This window comes from Trachemys scripta, chromosome 1 (genome assembly GCF_013100865.1).
Source record: "Trachemys scripta elegans isolate TJP31775 chromosome 1, CAS_Tse_1.0, whole genome shotgun sequence".
NCBI classification, from domain to species: domain Eukaryota; kingdom Metazoa; phylum Chordata; order Testudines; family Emydidae; genus Trachemys; species Trachemys scripta.
Window position 1 is genome coordinate 225700677 of NC_048298.1, and position 23025 is coordinate 225723701.

At 41.6% G+C, this 23025-nt stretch overlaps 1 protein-coding gene across 1 annotated transcript in view; it reads left to right on the forward strand.

Moving 5' to 3' along the window:
* The first annotated feature begins 654 nt into the window (after positions 1-654).
* The window catches only part of PPP2R3B (protein phosphatase 2 regulatory subunit B''beta), a 90121-nt gene continuing 67750 nt past the window's right edge, over positions 655-23025 (forward strand). The window contains exons 1-2 of the mRNA XM_034773499.1: positions 655-792; positions 3364-3824. Coding sequence (XP_034629390.1) covers positions 3474-3824 — 351 coding nt within the window. The 5' untranslated portion in view covers positions 655-792; positions 3364-3473. The remainder of the gene's footprint in view (positions 793-3363; positions 3825-23025) is intronic.

The window sequence follows — 23025 nt, forward strand, 5'->3', positions numbered from 1 at the left end:
GGAGGGTGCTCGGCCCCAATCCTGGACCCCCAGGAGGCAATGTTGGGAGCCCGCAGGGCATGGGGGAGGTGGAAGGTGTACAGGGGGCCGCAAAGGGGGCTCTACACCACACAGGCTGCTGGGAAAGGACGAGAGGGGGCACAGAGCCAGCCTCCCACGCGCGCCGCACAGGCTGCTGGGAAAGGAGCAGTAGAAGGGAGGAGCCAACAAAACACCGGAAAGCCGGGGGGGTGTCGTCACGCCGCACAGGGTACTGGGAAGGTGAGGCGCCTGCACGGTAACGTCAGGACGCAGCAGCAGCCTCCCGGCGTGGCTATGTTTTCTTCCAGCCACGTGCCCCCCTGTCACCCTGGCAACCGGGCGCAGCTTCTCGCGGGGAGACTCTCGTGAGAGCTGCGGCTGGATAAAGTGTCCGCTCTCGCGCGGGGCGGGCCGGAAGGCGGCGCGGCGGGTTTGAAGGCAGCGGCGGGAGGTGAGACGTGAAACCGCCGCCGTCGCCGCCACCCCTCCCCCCCTGCGCTGCGCCGCGCCGCGCCGCGCCGCGCCGCAGGGCCGGGATCTTGCCGGGGAGCGCGGGGCGGCCCGGGCCCTGGGCGGCTGCAGCCCTGTTTGTGAGCGGGTCCGTGCTGCTGCGGGGGCCTGTCCGCCGCCCAGGGATGTGGCGGGGGCAGACGCGGGGGGAGGGGGACAGAGGAGAGGCTGAGCAGGGCTGGAGACAGCTAAGGCCGTAAGAACGGCCATCGCGGTTAGATCAATGGTTCATCTAGTCCAGTGTCCTGCCTTCAGAACTGGGTAATTATCAAGTGATCCCTCCCTGTCATCCAGTCTCCGCTCCTGGCAGTCAGAGGTTTAGCGTGCCCTGTGGGAGGGTGGGGTTGCATCTCTGACCATCTTGGCTAATGGCTATGGTGACCAAATGTGAAAAATCAGGCTGGGGTAAAACAAAGACCTTAAAATTGGGACAGTCTGGTCACCCTACTAATAACTGTGGTTGGACCTATCCTCCATGAACGTAGCTAATTCTTTTTTTAACCAAGTTATAGTTCTGGCTTTAATAACATCCCCTGGTGACAAGTTCCAGCGGTTGACTGTGCATTGGGTGAAGTACTTCCTCATGATCGCTTTAAACCTGTTGTCTATTAATTTCATGACCCGCACCAAGGCACCCCGGTTCTCTCTCCTCAGGGGACAGAGTCTATCAGGAGATAGACCATAGATGCAATCAGTCCTGCAGTGAGCTGGGTGGGATGGGCCACTCAATGCGTTTCTTCCATATCCTATCGTTGCCATTCCGTGAACAGTGTATGAGTTCAACACCATGGATAACTCTGATTTCATAAACACAATATCTGAAAAGCTATAGTAGCCAACGGAAAGGTGGGAGGGGAAGAGATAAAGTTGATCATTTAAATCTAGTTCTGCCTGCCTTGTCTTGAGTGCTTAATTGCCACCGTTATCATTGCATAGTGTGTTTTGGCTGCCTCTCTCAGGCATGCTTTCCCTGCAGAAAATTACTGCAAAATCAACATGGATGTTATGGAATCAAACATCAGCAATTTAGGAAAAGCTGAATCTTTACTCTGCCCTTATTTGTTGACACCCTAAAATATGGACTGTATAACATTGTGAGTGGCTTTTTTTCTTTTCTTTTAAAGAGCCTCAGTGGTTTATGGTGCACAGATCACATTGACTTTCAGTGTTACATGAGCTCCTAATTCACTTAGATAACAGAAAATCCTAACCTGCAAATACATAGTGGAACATCTAACTTGCAGTTAATTCTGATTCACTCTGTCTTGGTTTGAATGAGTGTTGGGATCTGCAAACAAGCCATATCTAAAGAAAGTCTGAGTAAGTGATGTTATGGATGTTTAAAGGGTCCTGAGTTTGAGTTTGTCCATTATTGTGAAGCATGCTAGCTGGAAGACTGGATAAAGGCTCAAACTTCCTAATTTTAAATGTATGTAAATTACAGTGCTAACAAAAGTTTCAGATCTACTTCTTCCTTAACTGAGGTTTTAATAATAATAATAATAATTACAACTATTTTGCATATCTATAAAGCCTTCCACCTAAGGATAAGAATGCTTTGCAAACATTAAGCCTGTTTATGTCAGGTGTTTTTTTACAGATGCGGTGACTGAGAGATCTGGGTCAACTACAGAACTGGGATAGAACAGTGTGGGGTTTTTTTTTAGTATTTTGCTTTAGCCCTTTGCTTCTTTCCTTAAATTCTGAACTCAGGCATTTTCAACCTGGAGCTTTGCCTCAGAAGTGAGAGTAATTCAAAGCTGAAAGGTCTTGCAGCCATCCCAACACTTAAAGCCATCATATGTTTGCATTGGCTTTTAAAAAAACAGTACGTTCCATACATTGTAAAAATTAATAACATTAACTGGTATTTTCAACTTTGATTTGTGTTGTTGTCCTGACTGAGACATAAGAATCAAATAGTCTGAAGACCGCAACATACCATAACTGTATAAACTTGATGATAAATTTCATTTAGGATTATACTGATAAATCATTTAAAGTGAGACGAAGGGATCATATTTTAAGGCATAAGCATAAGATGCAGAATTAAGGTTGAGTTTTCAACGTTAGCTCTGTATTTCCTGACTCAAACGCTTGATATCTCAGTCTTAACATTTCATTAATACTAACTTCATTTGCTTGGAATTTCACCGCTTGCATGTAATGCCTCCATAGTATCAGTCAGGTTCGAAGCCTTATTTACGATCCACTTCTATTTCCATTTTTTTAAAAAAAGCCCTTAAAACTTTGCACATCTACATGCACAGAAAGGAAGGGTTTTTTCTGGCAAAATTGGAAATAAATGTCTGAAAAGTATTAGGGCTTGTCTTCATGTACAATCTACAGTGGTAAAAGCTTTAGTGAAAACACTCCTAGGCTGACAGAAGAGCTTCTCTCATTGATGTAGTTAATCGACCTCCCTCAGAAGCAGTAACTGTTGACAAGAGAAACTCGCCTGTCCACATAGCACTGTCTACATGGGGGAGGTTAGATTGGTATAACTACATTGGGGGGTGGATTTTTCACACCCTGAGCGATGTAGTTATATTGATATAGGTCTGTAGTGTAGACCAGATAAATTATCTCCCTTATGCTAAGATTGTACAGGATGGGGACTCAGAGCAACAACCTTCACAGCCCAGATTAGTTTTAAAAGCCTTTTCATAGATTGTTGTACTAATCCATAGTCGATGGAATGTGACCCAATTCTCATTTATTTGTATGTTTGTCATCAAGTCTTGTATCTGAGTTTGTACCACATGGCATTAGTTCAGTCTTGACATCTTGATGCAACCATAATATTAAGCAATAAAATCTTTCTTTTAACAGGCATCTTGGATTTTGTGCAACAGAGTGAAAAACAGTGGAATAAGCAGTGAAACTTCCTTAATCTGATTGACTTGAGTTCCTTTGTTGGAACAAAGGTAAACTGGTAGAAGATGCCAACTGGGAAAGTTTTGCAACCTGTACTAAAAATGAAAGTGGATGAACTCTTCCTGTGCTGGCTCAGTCAGCCTACAACCCAGTTGATGTTAAAGGATTGTTTGAGAAGGATCAAGAATGAAGAGAAGACTGAAATTGGTAGTGGAGATGCTGGGGACAGTGAACCTCTCATTTTTACTAATAAAACCTCCAAATCTAAACAAAGTATGCTAGATAACCTGATATCTCCTTTGGTGACTCCTTCCAGTCCTCCTCATCTTTCCACAGCTCTCCCCCTGGGAACTTCAACTAGCCCAAGAAACCTATCTAATATTAGAGGAATACGTAGATCTACAGGGACAAGAACAGTAAGTTTCTTTACTTTCTGAGACTTAAATTAGAATACTTTTGTAATGGGTGAATCTGAGGTGTGTGGTGTTGATGAGTTATGAGGATGTTAGTCACTGCATTCAGTCAAAAAGTGAGTTAGTGGCATAAATTGCTAATCTTTGCTAATACTTGTCTAAACTACCAAGAGACTGGTAGTTTTATAGCTGATTGCTTGTGAGTTTCTTTTGTTTTGTGTAATGTTCATTTTGTTTTTCCCTCTTGAATCTCCATTTCTTCAAAATCAACAATGGTAGTTGTTAGTTGTTCAGTACTGTGAAGTTTAACAAAGTAATGTAAAAGGACACTAAACTCTGATAAATATAATACCGTACAATCTGAGCTGTATATTTCTATGTTGCAACTCTTACTAGATGCTAAATGTACCACAGTGAATGCTATGTGTGCTGGATAATCATTTCCTCCTAGAGGATTAGAAATTGCAGAAAATGGTTGATTTTAGTTGTAGAGTAGCTGTTTTAATAAACTTAGCATCTAAGTTATTTTGCATTCTTATGTGGGTGTGCATCTGATAAAATCTTCTGCACTGTTTGGATTTACAAGATATACTAGTGTCTGAAATTGGTATTAGGGATTTCATTTGACTAAAGATGTGGAGTAGAGCCTTACAAACTGACATCTCTGGTTGGAAGCTCTAGTTCACTGATTATCCAAGGGCCACATGTCACTTTTCCGGGCGCTAATACAGTGCAGTGCACTTTACCAGAGTTTGAAACATTTACCATACACACCTAACTCTACAAAGGGAGTGGTATTATCTTCCAATAGAAGGACAATGTCCTGGTTAGAAGCAGAGGCCCAAATTTTTAAACGTATTTATGCTTTGTTCAGCATTGCAAAACCTAACTGTTTTAGGAGCCTAAGTCTCTTTGCCCCCTAAATCACTTTGAAAACTCCTAAGTCAGTTCAGCATTGCAGTGCTGAGTGAAGCAACATTTAAATCACTTTAAAAATCTAGGCTTAGTCCCGTGTTATCCTTAGCCTCTTGGAAGGTTAACTAGTCTTTTGCCTTTGCTTCTGGAGGGTCATCATTTGTATCCTCTTCTGCCCAGCAGATGTATAAACTTGAAGTTCTATCAGTATGGTGTAGAGTGAATGATTTACTGAATGATTTATTGCCTTATGTAAATGGACTTTGTGGGACTCTGGTTTTAAGGGTGTCTGCTTTTCTTTCTAATTGTTCTATTATGATGGGCACAGGTGCTTTCAATTTGAATTCCCAGTGGAAGACTGCTAGCTGTAAAATTTCTTATCCAGGAGATCAGAATGAGTCAATCTTGCTTTTCTTCCCAATACCAGTAGCTATTAACATTTCTCAGTGGAAAAAAATCCTCCAGAAATTTTTTTATTGTGAAAGCATCATAAAATAGAATGAAAGTGAAGAACTTAGTTATATGGACTAATGCTCTTTTGTTATGCAGATAATGACTGTATTACAAATGTGTGAATTCATAGAAATTGCATATCAGTAGTATTGGAGTCAGTTTTTTTTTTTTTAATTCCTTTCCAGTGCAGTAAGGCTAAGGGTATGTCTACGCTACGGGATTACTCCGATTTTACAGACTTTGATTTTTGGCAACAGATTGTATAAAGTAGAGTGCATGCGGCCACACTAAGCACATTAATTCAGCGGTGTGTGTCCATAGTACCGAGGCTGGCATCGACTTCTGGAGTGTTGCTCTGTGGGTAGCTATCCCATAGTTCCCGCAGTCTCCCCTGCCCATTGGAATTCTGGGTTGAGATCCCAATGCCTGATGGGGCAAAAAACATTGTCGCTGGTAGTTCTGGGAACAGTCTCCCCCCTCCCTCCATGAAAGCAATGTCAGACAACCGTTTCGCGCCTTTTTTCTTGGGTGAACTGTGCAGACGCCATACCATGGCAAGGATGGAGTCTGCTCAGCTCAAGGCAGCAGTCGTGAACATTGTAAACACCTCGCACATTATCGTGCAGTTTATGCTGAACCAGAACCTGAAAAACCAGGCGAGGAGGAGGCGGTAACGGCAGCGGGACGACGACGAGAGTGATGAGGATATGGACACAATTCTCTCAAACTGCAGGCCCCGACGCTTTGGAGATCATGGTGTTAATGGGGCAGGTTCTAGCCATGGAACGCAGATTCTGGGCCTGGGAAACAAGCACAGATTGGTGGGACCGCATAGTGTTGCAGGTCTGGGACAATTCCCAGTGGCTGCGTAACTTTCGCATGCCTAAGGGCACTTTCATGGAAATTTGTGACTTGCTTTCCCCTCCCCTGAAGCGCCAGAATACCAAGATGAGAGCAGCCCTCACAGTTGAGAAGCGAGTGGCGATAGCCCTGTGGAAGCTTGCAACGCCAGACAGCTACCGGTCAGTCGGGAATCAATTTGGAGTGGGCAAATCTACTGTGGGGGCTGCTGTGATGCAAGTAGCCAAAGCAATCACTGAGGTGCTGCTACCAAAGGTAGTGACTCTGGGAAATGTGCAGGTCCTAGTGAATGGCTTTGCTGCAATGGGATTCCCTAACTGTGGTGGGGCGATAGATGGAACCCATATCCCTATCTTGGCGCCAGAGCACCAGGGCAGCCAGTACATAAACCACAAAGGGTACTTTTGAATGGTGCTGCAAGCACTGTTGGATCACAAGGGACATTTCACCAACATCAACGTGGGATGGCTGGGAAGGGTTCATGATGCTTGCATCTTTAGGAACCCTAATCTCTTTAAACGGCTGCAGCAAGGGATTTACTTCCCAGACCATAAAATAACTGTTGGGGATGTTGACATGCCTATAGTTATCCTTGGGGACCCAGCCTACCCCTTAATGCCATGGCTCACGAAGCCATACACAGGCAGGCTGGACTAGGGTGACCAGACAGCAAGTGTGAAAAATCGGGACCGGGATGGGGGGTAATAGGAGCCTCTATAAGAAAAATACCCCAAAATAGGGACTGTCCCTATAAAATCGGGACATCTGGTCACCCTAGCAAGTGTGAAAAATCGGGACCGGGATGGGGGGTAATAGGAGCCTCTATAAGAAAAATACCCAAAAATAGGGACTGTCCCTATAAAATCGGGACATCTGGTCACCCTAGGCTGGACAGTACTCAGGTTCAACTATAGGCTGAGCAAGTGCAGAATGGTGGTAGAATGTGCATTTGGACGTTTAAAGGGTCGCTGGTGCACATTACTGACTCGCTCAGACCTCAGCCAAACCAATATTCCCATTGTTATTGATGCTTGCTGTGTGCTCCACAATCTCTGGGAGAGTAAGGGCGAGATGTTTGTGGTGGGGTGGGAGGTTGAGGCAAATCGCCTGGCTGCTGATTACACGCAGCCAGACACCAGGGCGATTAGAAGAGCACACCAGGAAGCGCTGCACATCAGAGAAGATTTGAAAACCAGTTTCATGACTGGCCAGGCTACGGTGTGAAAGTTCTGTTTCCCCTTGATGAAAACCCGCCATCTTGATTGACTCATTCCCTCTAAACAACCCACCCTCCCCCCTTCGATCACAGCTTGCTTTCAAAGGAAATAAAGTCACTATAATTTAAAAATCATGTATTCTTTATTAATTGATTATAAACATAGGGAAAGAACTGACAAGGTAGCCCGTGTGGGGTTTGGGAGGAGGGAAGGAAAAGGCCACTTCAAAAGGTCAAAATAATGACAGCCTTTTACTTGGGCTCTCTCCCTGTAGTGATAAGCTTACCAGGCACCATATTTTGTACGGAACCTCAGACTTGATTACACTTAAACAGAAAGTAATAGTTTTGGTCAGTGGATGGTATGTTTCTAAGCTCTCCTTTCCTAAAGTTCCTGACTTATATTGAAGATCTCAAGTATTGTGCAGTGTTGCAGAATTTGCTGCAGAATTGTTCTAAATTTCATCTTTAAAAAAAAAAAGGCAGCTAGCCTTCACTGTTATGACAAAATCCTAAAAATGAGAACTGAGTGTAAACCAATGCAGAGTCTTCATACAGTTTGAAATTATTTCTGAGGGCTTGTCTAAACAGTGTGGTAATGTGCACTCAAGGGGTGTGAATTCTCAAGCACATCAACATGTTGCACCTTAACTAGCTCATGTAGATCTTGCTGACGTGCTAAAAGTTCTTAGTGCCTGTTAACATAGTGTTGTTTGAAATGGGACTGCAAGGGCCGGTTAGTGTGCAACATGTTGATGAGTTTTAGAATTCACACTCCTTGAGCATGCATTGTCGTGTTGTGTAGACTGTTGTTAGATGCTACCGGTGTGGTGCTTCTGCTTTCTCCTGTTGATATCACTCGGCTGCATGCGTGTGTTCCCTCTTTGTGCTGCCCCAGCTCTGCGCAGATAGCTGACACAGCAAACCTGACGAGAACCCCCAATAACCACAGAGTCTAGTAAGGTACAAAGGCACCTCGGCCAGGTTTATTGCGACCTCGGACACAATTGCAGTTCCCCGTAGATTACTTAGTCTACCGGGCATACTACTAATAGATGCCTCTTGGCAAGGACCCGGCTCAGTGGCGGGACTTTCCACTGCCCCCGTGGCCAGACAAAGACACTACCCCCGGGATACATTTTTATACACGGGTACAAACAAGTTACACATCACTCCTGACGTATTAAGGTGCAACCCCTTCACGTAATAAGGTGCCGCCTCGCACCTTGTACATGTTGGTTCGATCAGAACAACTCTATCCATCATTTTACCCTTTTGCCCCTGTCATTGGGATGGGTCGGCCTGTTCCATGTTATCTGTGGAATGTTCCAATATAGTGTATGTTCTGATATCTGGTGTCCAGTACCTTTTAGGTATGTCTTTTTGCAGCATCAGCCCTTTCCTTGCCAGCTTCTGTGAGCAGAGCCTGCCTCTGGCTCACAGCTTAACTTTGCTTTATGTTAGCAAAGTCTTGACCATTACTTTAGTTTGGTTCAGGCCTCATACTGGGCCTTCATTAGGGCCTTCACTTACATTTCCCCCACTTCTTGTCTTTTTAAGGGGAGGATGTTTACTCATCGTCCCGGAAAAGCATAATGCATAAACTAAAGATAACCCAGTGGGCTAAACACTGTTAGGTGGTTACTTTATTTTACCATCTATACACTTATGCCCCATTTGTTTGTTTAGTCTGCACATTCCCTCGTACGACTGGCAGACAGATTTTATTATCCAATTATTTTTTAATCCCTTATGGTGGGCCTGGGAATTTTAGGCCCGGGACCATGACTGAGGTATGTAGTATTATGATTGAGCCTTAGAGGCACTCTCAAATAATCAATATATATGAATTATATGGATATGGCATATATATTTGTAGTGTGTGTGGGCATATATGTATAGTATGTATGTGTACATATGACACTACTTTATATCTAAGCATAATCATGTTTTTCTAGTCCGGTGTTGTACTTTGGTCTTTTTACTTTGGTAACACAGATAGAAACTCACTCCTATTAGGGCAATTTCAGTTATCACTTGTCAGTAGTATTAGGCTGAGTGTTTTGAAATATTGGATAGGGATTGTGATGGTGTGTCCCACAGTGCTATGTATATGAGAAGAAAAACAGAAATTTGGAGTAATGACACTACCACTGAGGGGTGTGTGTGTGTGTGTGTGTATGTATGTGTGTGTGTGTGTGTGTGTGTGTGTATATATATATATTGTAATTAGTTACTACACAGTACTGTCCATTCATGTTATAGGTTACCCTTACTGCTAGTTGTCACCCTCTGGTTAGCTTTACTGGGCAGGAAATAGAAGTGGCTAGCTTCTCTGTTCCATTGGTTGCACGGCTCTGCGATACACCAGTAGTTGACATAGATCTAGTTGTTTTTTATGGATGCTGTCTTCCAGATAACCTACTGAATGGACAGTAACCAATTTATTAAATAGTACTATGTCAGGATGTAGTATTGGTACCCAGACACTGGACAAGATTGTTTTGAATAACATGTGCCTTAGTTAGGATGCAGTGTCACTGACCCAAATTATCACTGGTACTAACAGGCAATGTGTTTACTCAATTTGTAGTTACTATGTTACTTTTTGTTTGTTTTATTACTTTTTTTTTTTTTTTTTTTTGCCTTCAGGTTGTTTGCTGCCATTTGTTTGTTTAACCAACACATAGATAAAAATTAACAGTTTAGCAAGGTTATGCACATTGTAAATGTTGTACAGCAATAATACAATACAGCAATAAGACAACAGTACAACAATAATACAGTAGTACAGCAATAATACAGTTGTTTTTACATAATAACTAAGTTGAAATTAAATGATGGCTTATCCTGGTCCAGCTAGTGTTTTTTAGCTGATTGTTAACTTAATTGTCCATATATGGTAGATAGAGGTGTATTTGACCAATCTCTTATTTATAAAGCACTTCATTTTTCTGTTCTTGATGCTTGGGGGTTTCTTCACTGTATACTGATATCATCTGGTGTCTTCAGGGTGTGATATTTTCTGGTGTCTTTGGTCTGTGGGATGCAACTTAAACAGCTAGTTTGTTAACATAATAAAGGATTTTTGTTTGTTTTTTGTTTTTGTTTTCAGTAACTCAAACTTAATACACAGTTTAACTTAGTTTGTTTACAATGTAATAAGAACAATGTAATAGGGACCAAGCCTTTTATAACACAAGCTATACTTTTGCAATTGTTGTATAGACACTCATTTTCATTTGAAGTGCATTACTAATATTTTTATACGAAATGTAATGCTTAACGGCTAAAATAAATGCTCACAATCTTCCATGAGAAGGTGTATTGCTTTCCCTTGCTGAACAATTTGTTTCAGCAAAGGAGTTAACAGAATTTTTACTAAGCTTTTTAGAGTTAATTTGCTTGTGATACTAATTTCACTCTTAACTGTTTAGAAGCACAACTTTAACAACCACTGCTTCCCATTAACATAACATAACAACAAAAGAAAAGCATAAAAAATTAAACTAAGTATAAAATTAAACCAAAATAAATTTTAAATACAGTATTTTGAGGGTATTTGAGGGTATACTTTCATGATGCTTTGTTATGTTTGGGAGCCAAAGGTGGAAACCTGTTTGGTTTGGTTAGCTTTATGCATAAATTGTTAGTTTAAAACATTTTGGTTATGATATTCTTATAACTATATTTAAAAGTGCAAACAAGTTTATAAAAAGCCCTCCCAAAAAATTAACGTTTTGTTAATATTATTTTTACCTTAATGTTGAAGGTTTCCCCTTACATTTTTTCTTTGAATAACAAATAAAAAAAAAATCTTAAAAATCACAACAAAACTGTGATTGATCAGAGAATATTTTTGTTTGCAATTGCATTATTTGTTGAGGCAGAAATATGTGGAAATATATGTACATATATTTGTAACTGAAACATTTTTGAACTTTGCACAAAATATTGGTGCTAATAATACTATGATTATACCCCAACCATGATCTTAAAATAGTGTGGTACCACATATACATAAATTTTTAGAAGGGTATAAAATTGACTTTTGTTGCAACAAAATAAAAATAATAAAAAATAGTCACGTGACCCATACAACATAAGACAACACACATGACATACAGGACAGATTTACAATTAACAACAAATGGTGCCAGAATTCTATTCATAACTATACAAAATAAGGCAAACAAATAAAAAATAGTTATATTTGAATAAACAAATTATTACTTTATTTAAAACTTGTTACATAAATTGTTAAAAATATATTAATATTTGCCAAATGTATTGTATTAATTTGGTAACAAGGAATTTTGCATTATTTTCTATTTAACATTATTTTAAAACTCTGCTATATGGAAATAAGAAAAGTCCATATTTCAAATATTAGTGAGTGGTTAGGATTAGAAGCAGAGTGTGCATTTCTGTTGCTTGGCAACCATATCTTCAAGAAAGTTAGGAATAATTCCAACTGTTGCATTCCTGAAGGGTTAAAATACTTAATTTACTGGATTTATTTAAAGTGAAGTTTTTACCTTATTTTCTTTTTGTTTCTTGTTTCATTCTGTTTTCAATTGCTGTATTGTTTGGAGGTTTCTGTAAAAACTATAACTTTTAACTTTTAAAACAAAGAGAGAGAGCAAAATTGAGGAGAGGCTGGGGGAAAGGAGGGGGTGAACAGCAACCTAGGAATGTAGCGAGACCTGAGCCAAGAGAGATTAACTCTATCAAGATATTTGAAGGTACAGGCAGCAGCAGCAAATTTAGCAAACTAAGAAAGCATATCAAGGACAAAACTTAACCGGTATGTAAAAATATTTGAGAAAGAAGGTTCTATTTTCAGTTATGAGCACGGAGTGTGGTTCCGTGGGTCAAAGTAGTTGGGAACCTGCACAGTTAGGAACCGTGCCCCTGTTTTTTATCCTGGCTTTGAGAGGAGAATGGGGGTAGTTACCTGCTCTTGTAAAACCTGAATTTGTTCCTCCAATGTCTGTTGCTTTTGTGTGCATGCCAGATGGATGGCGGGAGTGCCCTTTTTTGCTGCAGTTAACTGGTTTTGGGCAACTCCATGTGTTAATGCATCAATTCTAGGTGTTAACCCACTTAATTTTGGTTTTTTACTTTGAAATGCTTTTTTATTCACTCCCCTGCGATCGAGTCGCAGCTCCTGTCTCCTAATGTGCTCTGTGAACTGTTCTATATTTTCCTTCATCTGATTTACCAATTCTGTGAAAGTATTATGTGCTACTCTTTCCTTCTGTGCACTTACTTGTCCCGTTCTGACAGGCACCAGTCTAGGTCTCAGTTTAAGTTTAACTGGAACCTGGCTTTTATCATAAGGTGGTGGTTGCAATGCAGTGGACCCCGTTTCATCTTTTAATTTTACTAGGAACACCTGTTTCCATTTCTGTCCCCATTCCTCAGGCACTGTAAAAGCACTTGAAGAACACTGAACCCCAGGGGACGGTGCTTTTTGCTTCTGCAGGTTTTCTACAGCTGTTTTCAATTTATTTTCCTGCTTCACTTGCTCAAGCATATCATGAGTTTGGACCACCTGTTGCCCTGCTAACAGAGCTTGGGCTTTCCAGTGCTCGACTGCCCGGGTTACCTCTTCTACTTCTCCTGTTTTTTCTGTTACTTGTTTGGCCAGCATTCCAGCATGCTGTCTGAGCCATCTCACTGCCAGAGATATAAGTTGCAAAATTCTTGCTTTTTTACTCTTATTACTGTTTCTCAGAGCCTCGGTTTCTACCATCGCTCTACATAAGCCAGTCCATGTTTCCCCACTCTCTTTTTTAAATTCATATGGACCCCCCCTTACTGGCAATCCAGCAGGTCCAAGAGTTATCAAACTCCGTGGGAATCATAAGGGAGGGAATAAGGGGGTTTCCTAGCTCAAGGTTTACTGCCATGTTAGATAGCGATTCTTACTATGGCAGTTTTGCTTACTCACCAGATCAGCGGTCGGGGTCACCAGTGTGGTTAGATGCTACAGACACATGAACTGCCTCATCTGCATGGGCTGATAAAATGTTAAGTTTAAAAGTTAAATATCAACATTACTGAATATTATAGCAAAAACATCCAACTAGTGTCATCCCAAATTGCTTTCAGGTCAGAAACTACCACTAACCTAATCCAGTTGCTCAAATTTCCAGCTTCCCCCTCTTCAACTGCTTATATGGTATAAGGGACGGTTTTGTGGCCTGCAGCATGCAGGGGGTCAGACCAGATGATCATGATGGTCCCTTCTGACCTTAAAGTCTATGAGTCTTGTGTTGTCTCTGCAAGGTCTGCAGCATGTTATAAACTGAAAATGGCAGCATAAAATTTAACCTGTTTAAATGTGTGGCCTAATTCATCACTGTCCTATGGACCTTTTAAAGTGTGAAGTGGTATAATACCCCCCTGGACAGCACTACTAGTGCAGTAGGGGTCCCTGCCAGAAACGGGGGCAGGCTGTACATGGGCCAGAGAAGGCCCTGTGAAGGTAGATCAGAGACAGGAGCCATGGGGGCAGATCAGAAGTGGAAGAATCTAGCTGGGGCAAACCTGTGCCCCAGGAATAGTCTGTGCAATGGCTTATAGGAGTGCTTGCAACAGGACCACAAGTTAAGGCAGTGGTCCCCAACCTTTTTTGTCTGGCAGGCGCCAGACGACGAGCCACGGAGGCCCGTTGCTGCGGACGAGCATCCACCAAAATGCCGCCGACAAATGGCAACATCAATAGGCGTCGCTGCCAAAATGCCGTCCAAAATCGGTGGCATTTTGGCAGCTACGCCTCTGGATGCTGCTGCTTGTCGGTAGCATTTCGGTGGCTGCTTGTCCGCCGGCCAGTACGCAGGCACATTTAGATGCCCCGGCGGGCGCCATGGCACCTGTGGGCACCACATTGGGGACCCCTGAGTTAAGGCATCCCTCAACACAAGGATACATCATCTCATCTATGGGATTGCTGTACTGGCTTTACAGTACTGTATTCATTTTCACATCTAGTCCAGTAATCTGCAGTTTTGAATTTAAATAAAGGTGCCCCCAAACTATTTCACACTGAGAAGTGTGCTACGGAATTTGTCTAGTTTTCTTGATTATAATAGTGCAGTGGCAATAGTTGCCTCTTGTTTGAGGCCTAAAATCAACTTCTTATTAGGCATTTAATTATCTGTAGGCTTAAAGTTCCTATAATAGCAGAGCAGAAGGCAAATGAATGACTTGGTCTTCCAGTACCAAACATAGGCAGAACTACTGAAGTCACAACCTCTCACATTTCACTGCAATAGGCACCAGAATTTATCCTAATTTTCCTGTAATATAAGGATAGTTTTATAAATATACTAAAAGTAATAACTGTTTGACAGTAAGGAATTACAACAACTCTTGTTTGAAGCCTCCTTGGTGGCAACAATAGAAAAAAGATAATGGTTTGGAGAGAGAATTTCTATGTTTCTAATAAATATATAATGGGAGGAAAACTAAAATGCCATTTTTGGCAAAAAATGCACTTGGGATTTGGTTCCATGGTTATGTCACTAGAAACCCTTTGAAGGGTATTGGAGTCTTGTAGATTACAGTTGTTTAATCTACTCCATTCTTCAGCCAATACTTAAGAGGGGAAAGAAAATCTTTTGAAGTTAATATTACTCAGTTCGCTTGGCAGTCTGAATACTCTGCAAACTGTGTACAGTAGCTAGCCCAATGCATCTAACAATATACTGCCCCAAGTAAGTATAGCAGTTGTTAAAGAGAACTGGAAATGTTGAATATTCATAATGGGGAGTAGGGGAAGTCATAAATGAAAATGTAATCTTCATTTAGATGGTGGAGTGGCTTTTATAATACTGTTTAGAAATGACCCTTATAGGCTCAGTTCCCCCCCAAAATTGGGTTCTAAGCTACAGAAAACTTGTATGAACTCTGGTCTAATTTTATTATCAGCTGAACTGAACCTTCATCTTAAATGTTTCTGTTCTATAAAATACAGTATGTTTAAGAAATAAAAGTTGCTTTAGAATGACGTGCATTTGCTGTGTACATCAGCCCTTAAAATAACACCCTTGGTATGATTGCAGGTTCTCCTATGGCTGTTAACTCTTATAGATAGCAGAATCTACCCTTTTTTCCTTCAGTTGTGTTCACAAACCACCCATTACAATGTTAAATAGAATGCATCTGTTTGTGTATGTGCACTTAATCATGCTTCCAAGAGGAGTTAAAACAGATTTACCTACCCCTAGTTTAAATTTAAGTGGAATTTGGAATCCTGATCTTCCATAAATGGAAAAAAGTTCCTAATTGTAGAAATAGCTTGTAATGTAATGCCAGTAATCCAGATTTAGGTTCTAAACAGGAACCATAAAGGGATAGAAAAAAATTAAGATACAATATTGTAGCATTTGGGACTATGTTCCAAAAGGTGATATAAGAGAAGGGTCTTACATCTAATCAGGAATAGTGGAAGAATTAATAGAATTTCCCAGAGCTGCCTAAAATTTTGCTATAGCCAGCTTCTTTCAAAGTCTCTGCTCTTTTAACTACAGAAGGGAAATTTATGTATGTGCTTTACGGTTACTGAAGTATATATTTTCTTTTGGGCAGAGGCCTGTTGGAGTCATCTTCCATCAACACCTTTGGTACATTTGGGCTGAGTCAAATTCAATTCCAGAAATGGATATCAGTCACAAATAAGATACAGGGCATGCAGTGGCGCTGAATACCTACAAACAAAGAGATTTCAGGAAATAACAATGAGACTTGAATTATAATTCTGTTTGAAGTTAGTCTCCATAAAAGGGTTTTGAGTTGTGAGAAAACAGGTCTTATCTGAAGGGAGGAAAATCTTGTTTTTCCTGGGCCATATTCCCCACACAATCAGGGAGAGGCAGGAAGAAAGATAATTGACAGTTCTCCGCTAATGTAGAACATGGAGTCCACCATTCATTAGCCAGTAAAAGTGCCAGTCATATTTGAAGATAAGCTATGTTTGTGCTACCTCAAAGCCACTGATTACTCAAGCAGCTAAAAGCCATTACGTTAGAGGATGAAGTCTTGGAAGGAGTGAGGTTCAGTGCTGTTGCATGGACAGCATAAAGGATACCCATCGTGTTATGTGCTTCCATGATGATTTGTCCTGAACCAAATCTGGCACGTTAGAGTGGGATGCCTGTGAGGAACAAGTGTCTGTCATTCAGCCATCATGTTTTAGGTCTCGGTTTTTTCATCTTGCTTTCACTGGGTCAATGTCAAAGATGACTTTTGCAGGGCAGTTGGTAAGCATTCAGAGCAGCTGACTACATCACTTTGGAAAGAAGGATCTGTTTAGTTAGAAAATGGATCTATTCATTCTACTTGAATTTTTACCATTTGATGTTTTCAATCATTTGGAGATGCTTCATGTGACTGGTGTCCAACTTCTTTTCAGTCTTAACAGTATAGGGCATGTTTCAGTCCCATATGTCAAAAAACTGACCACTGAAGCATTTATATAATCCTCAGCTTTGTGTCTACTTATCTTAGTAGCCCAGGTTGATATTCTGGTTTTGAAGACTGAGAAAGCAGGTGCAGAATTGAACTTAATTTGTTTTAAGTTATGTGAAGTTACTTTACTTTTAAAGTCCATCAACTAATTTAACCTGGGTTTCCCTTTATTTTTGCTCTTAAATATTCACACAGAGAAAAGGCCCTCATTGCATAAACTATGAATATATTATTTTACTTGTTTTTACTTTACTATTTTACTTACCTCACCGAACCCAAAACCAACCTGAGGACTTACTAGATAATTTAGTAGCATGATACAGCTCATAGATAAATTACTAGCTTTTGAATAAGGGATATCTTACAAAGTTTACTTTTCTTATATAGTCTTTCAGTGTTGATGCTGGAAGTTGTACTACATTAATACTGCTTTCTGGAGAAAAATTTAAAATGTTGTCAAGGCTGAATCCCCACTCACTTCTAGTGCAGAAAGTGCGGGGCCTGCAAGGATTCTAAAAATTAATACTTGTCATTCCAGGCTTGTATTAAACTCCCAAGGTTACAGCTTTTCTCTGATCTTGGCTTGGTAAACACTGCCACCACCCAAATGCAAAAGCCCTCTTGGACCCAGCAAGGAGCACTTGGGAATTCCTCCCTGTGGGGTACCCTCAAGCCCTTTCATCCCCCTTCATCCCCCTTCTCCCCCAAGGAAGAGCTGAGAAAGAAAACAAAGGAAATTAGCTGTTACCACCAGCTAATTAAACCGCATATGCACAAACCTCTTAGGACACCAAAAATCCAATTCCTTCTTGAAAAAGGTAAATTTGATTTAAAACAAAAAGAAAATAAATACATCTGGAGCTTAGGCTGTTACTAGATTTTAAAAGAGCACTTCCAAAAATTAAGCACCCAAAATAGCTTTCTTGGGGGTTCAGCTTAAAGGTTACAAGCAAAAAAAAAAAAGGATCTGGGGAGATCCACAAGCCAAAATAAAGAATAAACCTGATCGTGCTTATCTAAATGTTCCCTATCCAAATAATTACTTCTAGGTATGGAAGATAATTTTTCATACCTGGTTCAAACCTTACACAGCATTCCTGCTTATAGCATTGCTGCTCTGTCCCTGCAGCCCAGAGAACAGACAAAGAGAAAGTTTTTCCCAATTTTAAAAAGTTCTACCTTCCCATTGGCTCTCTTGGTCAGGTGCCCACTCCTTTTCTTTTTCCTGTGGGCTTGTTAACCCTTTACAGGTAAAGCAAGCAGACCCAAAGGGATTTTACAGCTAGCTGGGCGTCCATCAAAGGGAGCTACTTCCCTCCCCCCCACTTTCATGTATCATACATGTAGTCTTGAGCTTCAATACAACTATACAAACGCTATATTAAAGGAATGTTAAGGTTGAAAAGTCAAGCACTCAAAGGTTAAGAAAAGCCAGAATTAAGGTTGCACGTTCAACTTTAATTTTGCCCGTATGTGTGTGTGTGCATTATGATTGTCTTTAATTTCCATGAGCATGCTTTCCCACAGGACCCCCTGCCTCATTCAAGTTATAAGTCACCTGTACACTGATCAAACTTGGGCAGATTTTCTCAGGCAACAAAAGGCACGTCCCTAGCACCAGGCTATATTATGCTCCCAAGAGAATCATCTTACTGAACTGCCATTGAAGCTGCCCAAATCCTGCCCCAAGGAGTTATCCAGGGTAGTAAACTGCTTCATCAATCCTGAATGCCTATAACCTGTATCAGAGCTGAGTTAGTAAGCACTGCAAATAACTATTGACCAACTGTACTGAAATGGTCATATGTATGCATGTAGTCTTCTCAAACAGCATGGATTCTCTCTGCCTGAAACCACCAACCAACAGCCTCCTCTGCATTCCCAGAGTATAGTACATTCACTCATGAAGATGTTCTGGGTGCTGTAAAAGAGTCCTGACCCAAGACTTGCGAATCCACCCCATGCCCTTCCTGGCTCTTGAAGGAGAGTCATGAATAACTGGGTGCCACTTATGACTAAAATAGCCAATGCATCTTTCAGAGAAGGACTCTTCCCTTCCTCTTTCAAACATGCAATAGTCTGACCAACGCTGAAGAACCCCAGCATGGATACTTAGACCTAGCCAACTATTCCCAGTATCAAACCTCCTATTCCTGAGCAAGCTCACAGAGAAACTAACAAAAAGCCAACGACAAGCTCATCTAACTGAAGCTAACATTCTGTACCTGGAATAGTCTGGATTTAGGCCAGGACGTGGAACTGAAACTGCTTTAGTGGAACTAATGGATGATTAGTCAGTGGATAGAGAACAGACATCCATTCTCTTCCTCCTGTACTTCTCTTCCGTATTCAACACATGACCATGTTATACTGCTGTATCGCCTGAGAGAGAGATGGTGGGGTCCAGAGTAATGCACTAAAATGTTTTGAGTATTTCCTGGAGGAATTCACCCAACAAGTAGTGATGGGAAACTGCATCTTCACCACTAAACCCCTCGCTTGTAGAGTTCTACAAGTACAGTTTTCTCTCCAGTCCTTTTCAACATCTGCATGCAACCACTAGGTCAGGGGTGGCCAACCTGTGGCTCTTCAGAAGTTAATATGCGGCTCCTTACCTAGGCACTGATTCTGGGGCTGGAGCTATAGATGCTAACTTTCCAATGTGCTGGGGGGTGCTCACTGCTTACCCCCCTGCTGTGTCCCAAGGCCCCTTCCCCTGAGCCTGCCATACCCTCGCTTCTCCTCCTTCCCCCCATAGCCTCCTGTGCACGTGAAACAGCTGATTGCAGTGGGCAGGGGGAGTAGGTTCTGATTAGCAGGGGCTGCCAGCAGGCGGGAGGTGCTGGGGAGCGGATGGGGGGCTACTGATGTATTACTGTGGCTCTTTGGCAATGTACATTGGTAAATTCTGGCTCCTTCTCAGGCTCAGGTTGGCCACCCCTGCACTAGGTGAACTGGTCAGACAACACGGAATCAAGTGCCAGTAATATGCAGATGATATTACTTACAGCTCATCTTATCCTTCACCACATATGCCCAAATCACTGCCACCGAGAGGGCCTAGTGTTTGGATGAGTTCAGCTCATGTATGAACAGCAGCTGGATGAAGCTAAACCTAAGCAAAACAGAGATGGTGCTGGTGGGCAGAGTTTTCAGCCATGGGGCATTCTCTTTTGATTGAAGTTCACATCCACAGTCAATTCAGTCCATGGTCTAGGATTACTCTTGGATTCCTTGCTGACACTGAGCTCTCACATAGCAACAGTCATGAGTAACACTCATGAATAACATCTCTGGTTGGCTAGAAGATTGCCACATCCTGTTGGGCAACGACCTGGCCTCAATTATTCATGTCTTTGTCACCTCTCAGCTGGACTACAGCAATGTAGTATACCTGGGCATAAAACCTTCAGTATTTCGGAAGCTCCAACTAATATATACAGTGCCTGTGCTGCTGAGGAAGCATACTGCAGATCACACCCGTACTCTGCTCTCTACAGTGGCTTCCCACAGAATTTTGAATCAAGTTGAAGGTCTCAGTCCTTATCTTCAATACACCCCATGGCCTGGGCCCAAGATACTTAAATGTTCATCTTAAGCTCTGGTAAAAAGACCACGGTCAGCAGCTTCACTCCTCTGACACAATGGAACGCAACAATAAGGGTAAAGCTCGTCTGTGTGGGAGACCAAACTTTCTCGGAGGGTGATCTGAAACGAGAATGAATTCTCCCAAGAGCTAAGGCCCCCACAAACCTTACCACTTTACCCTCCAAGTACAAGGCACTTTTTTACCTTGCCTTCTCGAATATAAACATTTTTTTTTTTTTTTTTAACTTTAATACAGTTTTGCTAACCAAAACAAGATGCTTCACTACATATGCTGCTTCTGGTGAGAGGATGAGATCTGACAGGTGACAGCTGTCTTGCTTAATGCGTTACTGGAATGCTCTCAGAGGAGTATAGGTTTTTATACTATCTAGAATAGACATTCCTTTGTCCGGATGTTGATGATGATTGTATCATTGCATGCTTGTTGCATTCCTTTGTTTTTGCTTTTGTATGTTTAAAAAAATAAGTTCTTAAAATAGCATTTACTAGAAGAAATTGGTGTCAGACTACAATTTGATCACCTATTGTAACTTTGAAAGAGGTCAGTTATATCCATTAGACTGTTGGAAAGCTGTTGAAACGCCCCAAATTTATTCTTTTGGGGGGGGCATTTATTTTACTGTCTGCCCCAGTTAGATGTGCGCTCATACCGATTTAGCAGTGCTAAATAAGTATTTTATGTTTCTAGCAAATGTAAAACAGGAAGAAAACTAAAATGCAGTATTTTTGGCAAAAACTTTATTCTAGTTTTTAACCATGTACAGCAGTTTCAGAAATGTACTTCAATGTCGCAGACAACTTCTGTTGCATAGTTTTTTCTTATTCATTACTGACAGGTTAATGCCCCCATCTATGGAATTTGGAGTTGTTCCAATGATGGTGGATGCTCCAGAACGAAGTCCCCACCCTTCAGCTCAGGTCATCAGATTTTCTGCCTCCAGCAGCAGGAAGTTCATTTTCTTCTTCATTTTTGTACATTAACAATGTATGTTTCTTCTCCCCTTACCCCCTTGGTTTGGGTTTTTGGTAACAGGGTGGCTTCAATAATTCAATGCTGCAGCATCTCTTAAGCATTCTTCTGCCCCCATTTGGGCATGGCAGAGCTGGCCTGCAAACACTGAGCTAAATCTATGTGAGGTAGCATTTGCAGACTTTACAGAGGATGTATTGTGCCCTACCTGCTCACAGCCAGACAACCCTTGTGCTGCCGGAGCATGGGTCTCAGTTGGAACAGTATGTCAAGTCTCACCTCTTGCCCCAAGGAGCATGACTCAACATAAAAGACCAATCAGAAGCTTCTGAACATTTTAGGAAGATAATCTAAGGATGAGAAGGACACTATCTGGCTAGCTCAAAGGGGGTAAGTCCTGCAACCGACCTGGGCTGGAGGGGAGGAAACCCTGAAAGGATTCATAACAACCCCCTCACCCCCAGATACCAAACTGGGTTCTCAACTCCCTGGGGGAAGAAGCACAGGGTTCCCTACAAAATTAGGTATCTTATTCAAATCACTTTGAATGCCCCTCTGTGGGAAGGCAAGTACAAACAACATAATGAAAGTTAACCTCCTTGGCAGAGAAGAATCTGTTACCTTTCCAGACAATTTACATAAACGCTTCCTTCTTTTCTCTATCCTTTAAGTCCTCCTCCTACTCCTCAACTGGTGCAAAATGCACTTTGGACTTGCAAGCTAGTCCAGGAGCTCACCCTGCACCAGCAGAAAAGACCAGATTTCCTGAAGCAGGGACTCCTTCATCTGAACCAGAAATACCTATAATTAACAACCTGGGCATCAGAACAGAAGTGTAGTTCTGCATAGATTTTTCCATTAGCCTCTGATATAGTTTGATATCCACGCAGAACTCAGCCAGGAAATTTCTTTCATTGGTGTGGTCAGACTACTTAAGATTCTCACATTAGCCCTTTTGGACACAGCAAACTCGCGTTCAGCTGATTGTTCACCACAACCCCAAATCTTCAGAGTGACTGCTTCCCAGGCTATAATCCCCCATCTTGTAAGGATGGCTGTGGCCTTCGTTCTTTGTTCCTAGCTGTATACGTGCATACTGTTTGCTTGTGCCCCCACGTTACCAACTGATCCATATTGCTCTGTATCAGTAATCTGTCCTTTATTTACCACTTCCCCAATTTTTTATGTCATTTTCAAGTTTTATCAGTGATGATTTGTTTTCTTTCAAGTCATTAAATAGTGTAGGACCATGAACTGATCTGTGCGGGACCCCACTTGGAACTCACCACTTAGTGATAAATCTCAAAATGTAACTGTAAATGTGAAATCATAAGTTAGGCACCTTTTAATCCATTTAATGTGGACCATATTAATTTTATACCATTCTGTTTTTATCAAAATGTTATGAAGTACCAAATCAAATGCCTTACAGCAGTCTTAAATATATGACCTTGTCTGAGGAAGATTTGCAAGTAAGGTTCCATTCCTTTGCAGCAGCATCCTTTTGTAGGAGGCTGCTAATGTTCCCACATCGTTCCTTGCTTTATATGGGGGAACTTCCATTCCTACTTATTACTCTTCTATACTGCTTATTGTTGTCCTACTTCTGTGATTCACTGCTTTCTGGTCACTGCTTCCCATTAGTGAGAATGAGGAGAGCAGGTGTGGACCAGAATGGGGAGAAGAAAAAGTTTATTTTTATT